Source organism: Cynoglossus semilaevis, chromosome 8 (assembly GCF_000523025.1).
Source record: "Cynoglossus semilaevis isolate Cse_v1.0 chromosome 8, Cse_v1.0, whole genome shotgun sequence".
Classification (NCBI taxonomy): Eukaryota; Metazoa; Chordata; class Actinopteri; order Pleuronectiformes; family Cynoglossidae; genus Cynoglossus; species Cynoglossus semilaevis.
The window spans coordinates 21514588-21523979 of record NC_024314.1 but is presented as its reverse complement, the minus strand read 5'-3'; the positions used below and the strand labels follow the sequence as shown (position 1 = coordinate 21523979).

General features: G+C 38.1%; 1 protein-coding gene across 3 annotated transcripts in view; it reads right to left on the bottom strand.

The window, feature by feature from the left end:
* The window catches only part of tspan11 (tetraspanin 11), a 94866-nt gene extending 87369 nt beyond the window's left edge, over window positions 1-7497 (bottom strand). Inside the window, exons 1-4 of one of the 3 annotated variants that reach the window (XM_008315665.3) lie at window positions 7181-7497; window positions 4331-4435; window positions 3103-3294; window positions 642-716 (exon numbers count right to left, since the gene is read on the bottom strand). In XM_008315665.3, the coding sequence (XP_008313887.3) occupies window positions 642-716; window positions 3103-3294; window positions 4331-4417 (354 nt within the window). In that variant the 5' untranslated portion in view covers window positions 4418-4435; window positions 7181-7497. The remainder of the gene's footprint in view (window positions 1-641; window positions 717-3102; window positions 3295-4330; window positions 4436-7180) is intronic. The other 2 variants (XM_025057394.1, XM_008315666.3) reach the window with 2 other exon arrangements.
* Between the last annotated feature and the right edge of the window lie 1895 nt (window positions 7498-9392).

Below are 9392 nucleotides of genomic sequence, written 5' to 3'. Positions count from 1 at the left end.
CTCATGTAAAGATTACATCCACCTTGACTGACAGGCTTTTGTAAGAAAACGACATCTTCCGATTTTGGTTAGATAAACTCCAGCACTGCACACAATCAGTGCAGGTGGCGAACTGTGACGACCCACAGGGACAACAAAAGAAGGGGGAATAATAAAAAAAAGGAAGGTAAAAGATGATCTGTGCTCAGTTCATGATTCACCACCCAGGTCTTTGGATATGGAACAAAAGCCGAATGGAAACCTTTTCACACAGTGTGGGTTAACACGACAAAGGAGGTGAACAATAGAAAAACCACTGAGTCAGAACAAACAGGCTGAAACTGGAATTTCCACAAACTTTATCTCAGGTCAAATTTAAACACAGTTAAGGTACATTTACAAGCTTGCTGCTGCATATCAATCTTTTTTGAACTGGATAAAAAAATGTGTTATTTTTTGGTTTTATAATTAAACAATGTCAATTACATAAATCTATTGTCCAGTATTTAATAAATAAATCTTGGGCCCCAAAAGGTAAAAACAAAACCCACCTTTAATCATTTCTAACCAACAGTCTAAATACAGAAAATGAATGTTTGATTGACTGACTTTTATTTTCAAGTGGACTCCACTCAACTAATGAGAAGGCATCACTCACTCACCTTCTGGTAGTACACGTAGGCAAGAACTCCAGCCACCAGTTCAATCAGGAAGATAAAGAGCAGGCAGAAGAAATACTGTGGAGAAAAGACAAGGACACACAGAGACAATTAGAAAACCAACCAAATTATAAACCAGACACTTGACTTTGGCACAGTTTGTCATCGGTGCAGACTCGTCTGAGGTGGTGGTGTACACCCATGTGACTGCTCAATTAAAACCCCCATCAACTGTCATTGTGCTGCATCTGTCACTTTGTAACACAGATGGCTGAGCTGCAGAAAGACAGGCGGCCAGAAGACTGTGACAGACTGTGGAGTCAGTCTCCATCCTTAAAACCGGCTCCCAACACTTTGTGGAGCCGTCACAGACATCACTTGATTAAATTAATTAACCAAGGGAACAAACACGCTTTGTGGTTTTTCATAAAAACATGGCTCTTCAAATACTAAGACATATCAGGGTAAATTTAATTAGCTAATTATCAACAATTTGGCAGCGTATACATCACTGTTAGTAATTTTCATATTTACAGCTTCCTCCTCAGTGATTATCCAGCTTTGGTGAGTTTGTACTGGACAAATTACAGGATTACAGCATCAGACCCAGTGCATCCCACACACATAGATGTTTCTATTTTGTTAACATAACACATAATGAATCTGCTTAACTCATATTATTATTCTAATTCTTCAAACTGAACTTTGAACCTAAGAATTCCCTCTCACTCTTTGGGGACCTACAAATGTCCCCAGAAGCACAAAGTGTCCCCACAACAATTTAATTTTTGAACAGAGAGTCCCTTACACATGTACAGTAGCTGAACCACAACACACACAGACACACACCATGCTACACATTCAAACACATACAAATATAACTAATTAGAGCGGCCTGTCTGTCTGTTCCAGAGTGGGACACTGTGACAGCAGAGCCATTGCTGCTTCACTCCAGTTGATTACACTGACAGATGCTACTACCTACGCTGCACAATGACAAACAGACAGCTGCACAGGGAGGGCGGGACAAGGGTATCAGTGGATTAACTTTACGACACTAAAGCAAACACTCTCTTCTACACTGACAGTTGTGACAGTTACTGTTTCGAACAGGGACGCTGCCTGATCTGAGTTGCTTAGACTTCAGCAGTGAGTGAGAATTAGCACAAGTTATGCATGAACCTATGCTGTTAACAGTCAGACTGGGAGATGTTCAACAAATTGCTTAATATTTTCCACCTTAAAAAATTCCAAACCAGATTAATACTTAATCAACATTAAAAAAATCAGGGCAGCTCTTGTTTAGACCAAATTTCAGGCTGCAAAATATTTATCAGTAGGTTTTATGGAAAAAGACTTAGATTCTAGGTCAGTGCTCATCAACTGGTGGTCTGCGAGCCAAATCTGGCCCATCGACATCGGCCTTCTGACAAATATAGTTGGTGACCCTTATTCTAGGTACTTGTTGTTTTGGAACAATGTGCCGGTTCTGGCAATAAAAGTCACAGGTGCAGTTACGGTGTTAAATGATTGATGGGGCAAAACTAAGGTTTTACACTGCAATTTACAAATGTCATGAGCAGCCGGGGCATGAACGGCAACAGTATATTTCAATTTAGACATTACTCCCAATTTTCCCATCGACTCGATTTACCCAGTTTTTGTCTTCAGTGCATTATATTCAGCCTCCCTCGATACTCAGCAGCTGTGCAGGATGTTCAAAGATACTCTTTATTCAGTTTCTCTTTAAGCAGAGCTGACAAGATGAGCGACAGTGCATTAGATAATATCTACATCAGGGTTCCCGGTTTGTTGATCCAAAATGTAGCTGAGCATACACTGCATTACTCTGGAATAACTGTAATATACACCAGAGACCTTGCCTCCACTCTGGGCTAAGTGTAGCAAAAACAGGATCTGTGAAGCCCCATCTCCACCAGTCTTGTTGTCTGCCATCCGCACACAATGCCAGCTACACACACAGACCCAACGTTGACATCAATCATTCATCCTCCAAATCTAATCTGTAAATGGAACATCGATACTGTTTATATTCAAACAAAAAGCTCTGGACACAATTTCTCAAGACAACTCCTGAAAGCCTGCTGTCTCCCACAGTTCCCCATCCATCAAGATTACTATATATAGTCTTGGAGCCAACTTCCTGCCCAATTGTTTATCCCCATCAGGCCATGTTCCTGTAACGGGAGGGCGGAGTATAAAGAATGGGCCCTAGAGAAATATGAACTTTAAGTCATTTAAAGAATAGTTGTGTTAATGGTGCATCACACGTCGTTTGTGACACATACCACTGGTCAAGATAACACTCCATAGCTGTTCTTATGTTATGGAATGACACTTCTAGTCTAGTCTTAGATGCTTTGGTGCCACAGTCTCAAAACCTGGTTCACTCTAATGTATTTATTAAAAATTCACATTCTTCTCTCCTGTTGTTTTCTCTCACCGTTGACAAACAGCTCCTCTGTTCCCGGATGACAGCACAACAGCCCAGGAATCCAGTGACTACCACCAGGCTGCCGGCCAGGATAAGGATATATGCAGACACAGCAAAAGTGCTGGAAGCCAAGAGACTCAAGTAGTCGCTCTTCTCCACCAGTGTCCACACTCCAACGCCCAGAACTGCAGCTCCACCCACCTGGAAGAGACATGCAGATGGAGAATGGGTATGGGTAGTCAAGGAGAAAAACAGATGCTTTCAAACTGATCTGGAGGCAGCAAACAAAAACTATGACAATGACATCATAACAAAAAGCTGAAAGACAAAGCTTTTAGGTTGTGAACTGACAAGAAAATGCTTAATTTTAAATGACTCATTAACTGAAAAAAATTTGAGAAAAAAAAACAAATAACAGTAGAAAAAGAAGTGAGGAAATTGGAAAAACACAGTGCTATAGAGAGTTGTTCATGTGAAAAACACACAGCTATAGTAGCAGTTTGTCTTCAGAGGTCAAGCCAGGTCATGAAGACATTCTTTCTGGATAACAGCCCAAGACTAGAAGGGAGAGACAGGAAATGCTTCACTGTCTTTCCACTAAATCTAAGCCTTTTCGTCAAAATCATGGGCTTTCTATTCAGCTCAACACATGCCAAATGAAGGAAGCGTCACTAGGACACAAGGGCCCTGTGGGAGATGACAAAAATGTACTGCCACAAGACCAATGTGAAAAGGAAACTTGGACATGAAATGGAAACTTTATAGAAGGATATCATTTATTCTGTAGTTTTAGGATGACAGAGGTTTACCCTCAGTTTTAGTTTTATCTTTTTACACATCATTTCTTTTTAGACTCTGTATCATGTTTTGAAATGACATTAAATACAGACTGCAGTATAATAAAGTGCAGTGCCAGAGAGCAGATGTGATTCACTGTTCCCTGCTGCACACTGAAGAGCCCTGAATAATCTATGGCTCTCTTTGGGCCAAGTACCCAGCTCAGCCTTTTCATAACCAGGACTGTCCTTCATTCACCAATGTCTCTCCAACTGGACTGTAGTCGTGAAGTCAGATTTTTCAAAAGACATCAGAAAGCTAGAACAAACCCTGTTCCAAATTTTCAATAATTTTAACAGCTTTGGTTAGAATTTGCATTTTAGACTTACTGTACATATTTCTTGGAACTGCTTGACTTACCCTCATACCATTGCACAACCTAGGTTGTCTGGCCACTTACCCAAAAGAGAAAGTTGAACACAAACAGAAGGTACTTCAGACACACAGTCAGCCAGTCCTCCTGGTCATCTTTATATTCCACTGACATCTTCCTTTGAATTCAGTGCTAAAAAGGTAACAAAAAAGTAGGTCAATTTTTAGTGTAAAGTGAATGTAAAGTTTAGCTTACTTGTGTTGAACGTCTATTCACAAGATGAGTCAACAGTTTTTTTTAAAAAACTATGAATGAAACAGAAAATATTTAAGTATAAGCAGCATAAAAACAGGAGGTAATTATTTACCAAAAAAAAAACACCAATTTAAATCCTCCCCTCACACATAGACTATTGTCTATTGTATGCTCTTGGATGGATGGTTTGACTTGTACACCCACAGAGTGAAGCACTGGCATGAATACATTTAAAATGCCATTCTGGGTCTGCTGCTGTCAAATATGCAGGCCCACATCTGTCAGGGAGGAACAGGTTGTTACAGTCTTTGGTCTGAGGATACATTCTTTCTGTTGTTATCAAAGTTCAGTGAGGAGGTTTGGAGAAAGACAGCAAAGACTGGAAGTCTGTAGAAAAAAATAAAATAAAAACGAAGAATCTGTCTTTTTGGAAAGGGCCCGTCATGGTTGGTGAAGCACACCTTTTTAAAGAACACAATCATCTGGACACATTTAGCTGTGTGCTTGGATGACAAAGATACAAACTTTTCTTTCTTGGACATGACAACCATAATGTGGAAACACATGGTCAACAGACCAGGACAATCAAACAACTTAGTGCCTTATTTGGTAAGGCAATGTATGCTGGGAAAGTCACAAATAATTATTTCAATAAAATGATGTTCTCAAATGACTCAATTCTCTATGGAAATAAACATTAACTTTAGTGCAACAGTGGAACAAATAATCCAAAATGGTCACATTAGAGGGGGGTGTCCACATTTTTATTTGCTTGGGAGCAAATGACCAGGCTAAAGTGATTGACCCACATTGAAAACATCATATATATACAGTATATTTACTTATGTAAGCCGAACTTAGTTACAGCATATGCATTATGTGTTGGGGTACTTAATAAATGCATGTAGCTGTATCACGCAATATGATTTAGATCTTACAGTTTATGGTCACTACTATACACTACAGAATTATGTTTTTTTTTAATTGCTCATGATCTACTAGTACCAATATGTTTATAATGTTAATTATAAAATATTCTAATAATCAGTATTAAGTGATTAATTAAGTGGTAATTCAGTGGTTGAAAAGTTTACCAAAGTAAAAACAAAACACAGTAAATTTGAACGCAAAAACAGTGCCACCACAACATAAAAAAAATGTCAAATTTAACTAAAAAAATAGAAAGACTATCAGACTGGATGACAACTCAGACTGATGCTGTTTATTTTATGGAATGTCATAAGTGCACATACAACAACATCAACATCAGCACCTCCATCTATCCCGAAACCACATCTATAAATTTTTCATGTGACTGAGCAGACCATAAACCTGTGAGTTATTAACAGAGTACACAGTTACAGTTCTGTAAATAAGAGGCCAGTGAAGTGAGAGCCACTTATCTCCACGACATCGATCAGCACTGTGGATACAAGCGCCAAAGGAATTCGCACAGGTATTGTGTTCATAGGCCAGAGACTCCACTACATGACCAGGAGATTTACAGCAAATTTAATATAATTTGTCTTTACTACTTTTGACTGGATGAATTTATTTTATTTAAATTTTCTTATTAAGTGCTTCTTCCACGACCTGACCACTGTCATACTCTGTAATACAAACCTGATATTTATCACTTTACACAAATGAAAAACATCCTTACTAACATTTACTTTACACAATTGACTGTCATTAGTGTATGAATATGATGTTTTTATCGTTGGCTTTATTGGGGATTTGCAATATTTGTAGGACAATTGTATTAAATGTTCTCCAAAAAATAAAAATTAACAAATATACTTTTGAATATAATTTCTATATAATTGTTCCTTTTTGCTGACTTACACTATTGCTATTTTTGACTAAACTTATTGGTACCCATGCTTTTAGCTAACAATAGCCAGGCTAACACATTTTGTTAACTTATGGCTACCAATATTGCTTAACTCACTCCTAGTTTTTTGTATTTTCTCACTCAATACTATTTCTCCCTTCTTTTTGGCTATGTTATTTGAATAAAAAGCAAAAAAAATACAAACGTCTTGAAATTTGTCCAAAGTGCGGCGTCTGCGGTTAATTACCTTAACAATTAGACAGACCTTCAAACATTGGTAGCGCCATACGTAGGCCACGCCCAATCCAATCCGTTAACACCTGGTGAAACCTCAGCACTAACTGAAGTATTAATGCGCAAGACAAAATATTGCCACAAGTTCACAACAGTTTTACATCCAGAAATGTTATTTTTATTACATAAAAATAATGTATTGTTTTTATATATCATTACTGAATGCTGCGTTTACCCAGTATTGACAGGCAAAAGCTTCTTAACTGACGAATAACTTTTTTACGGTGGTGTTATCCGGTCCGGACCCGTAAACTAAGCAACGTGTCCACTATCACAGTTTCCTACTATGCCTACTATATCCTGCTGTGAAAATGTTAGACTTTGACCGGTGACACTGTAATTCAATGACCATATACAATGTTGACCACCATTTTGGTTTAACAAAAACTTTCCACAATCTACTGTTTTCCCCAGGTCGCGTGAAACAACCTCAAGCATCCTACAACAAATGACACCCCCTTCACCTGCGTGGTTGATGCCGAGGACAGGACAAAGTTAAATCACAATTTAGCAACATTTTTATGTTTTTCAAATCGTGAGCGGCACATACTTACCGGACTGTAAAAAAATAGGGCACCGATAGTGTCGTTTTGTAGGTGTATTCCCGTAAAAAGTAGGTACTGTACCACTGCAGCAGAGAACGTTTGGTCCGGTCGAGCTTGTTGCTTCCACAACGTCGGACAGAGGATGCTGCGTTCATGCTCACTCGTATTTTATAAATATTCTACTACTCACTGTTATCGTTTACGTTGTGATGTCAAATATATTTTCGTAGATAGACAACTAAAATATACAAAGACACGTTGTGATTATAATCGTATTCGGTTACTAATAAGAAGATAAAACGGAATTAAACGACAGTATAAACCTGTCCCTCCACGTTTATTACGTTAACGGTTTTGTTTCTGAGGTTTGTGAATGCAGCCTTCGTGTGAACTTGAGGAAAGAACGACAATGGGCTGTGGCAGAAAGGAAAATGGAGCAACCTGAGTTACAGTGTAAACTACAGAAAGCCCCTGAATAGTTTCACGCTTGGCCGAACACAAATAAAACGATACAGTAAATAAACCCAACAAGACATTGGGAGAAAGAAAAATAAATTTAAAGTAGTTAGCTTAACACAAAGGGTTGAACTGTTGTATATTTTGAAAACATTTAAAGAAGTCCTTTTTGTGGCAAATTTCTACGTATTTTTTGCTACATTCTGACCCACCTTTGTTCGTCTACATTGTCCATATTTTTCCAGCAATTGTCCCTTTGGTAGACACGAATCTTGCTTTCCTAAGATATTTATATATAATTATAGATATTATTTATATTTAAAAATGTAAAATATGACTATGAATAAGTCAATTGGGACTACTTTAAAACATGTTCATCTCTAGTACATCTCTAGCTGTATATTCGGTGATTCTGAACCAGCTGTTAGCAATTTTAAGTAGCACAGTTTTTGAACAGATTTCTGGTTGTAGTCCATATACCTTCTTTTAAAAACTTAAATACTGAGGCTTAAAAAAAGAAATAAACAATTTATTTAATTTCTCGTGTTTAAAAACACGTACTATTCTAATGTGAATGAGCAAGTGGTTTTTGATGCTGTAAAAGTTTTCCGTACAACGTAACAACAGCGCCTCCCGAATCTTTGGTAGGTCATAGTAGGCAATTACAAGGTACAAATAATTAGGCGTCTTTGTAGAAATGCCTGACTTACACGAAGTAAAAATAACTTTTTAAATTAAATAAATATGTTTTTAAAAATGAAAACTGCTACACAAAAAACTTGAATGAATAAAAATGCTAAATCATTTATAAAACTCAATTAGAGCTCTTCTCATTCCTCTCTCTGGTTCATGCCTTTTCAATGTGATTTATTTTTCATTAAAAGGAAAATTTCTACTCTGACAGAACATCTTCCTTACTTTGCATTGCTTTTTACCTACAACTCACTAATCCAAAGAGCTTGGATGTCTTCAAGGTTATAAAATGGTCACAGGTGCAGAAACTCCCCAGTGGTCACACTGATGACCACTGACCTAATGGAACCACCTGACAGAGGATACCATGAATCAAAGTGATCCAATTTTTCCACCATGACTAGAACATGATCCAACAATAAAATCTAGATAGGGTCTGGGTTTTATTTTCATGTATTTCTATTAGAAATAAGAAGAACTTTGGTCTCCAGCTCTGTCGATGTGTGAATACAAGAATAAGGTTTGAGGTTTGAGCAAAGAGGTTTGCTCAACAGAGCAGACATCACATGATGTAGATAAGGGTGAGAGTAACTGAATGTCATGGTAAAGCGTCTGCAGGCAGGTGTGCTGTTTCTGGATGAATTTCGTTTCGGAGGAGCCAGACGGAACGCAACAAAGCAAAAAAGCCGAGGATTTTCTGAAAGGGAGGTGGATTAAAATCACTGAGCTTGAATGTAGAAGCGTTCAGGTGGAACAACCGTCACAGTCTGAGGACCACTATCATTTCCACCAGAGCCTCGACAATCTGTGTTGACCTGTAAATAAAGGCCTGAGGATCAGCGCGGGCCAACTTCAGAGGTATTGATACGAAACTGTGAATAGGTTGAAATGGGTGAGTTGACAAAATAATGGGAGAGCAACTTTTAGACCGAGGGCATCTGTCTGGACAACACTGGAGGAGGTTTAATGAGGCAGAAGGCTCAGTCATTGTAGGTATTTTTTTTATTCTGAGAAGGTTAGGATTAGGATTAGGCTTTGGTTAGGAAAGAAGGGATAACAAAGAAAAAAGGTT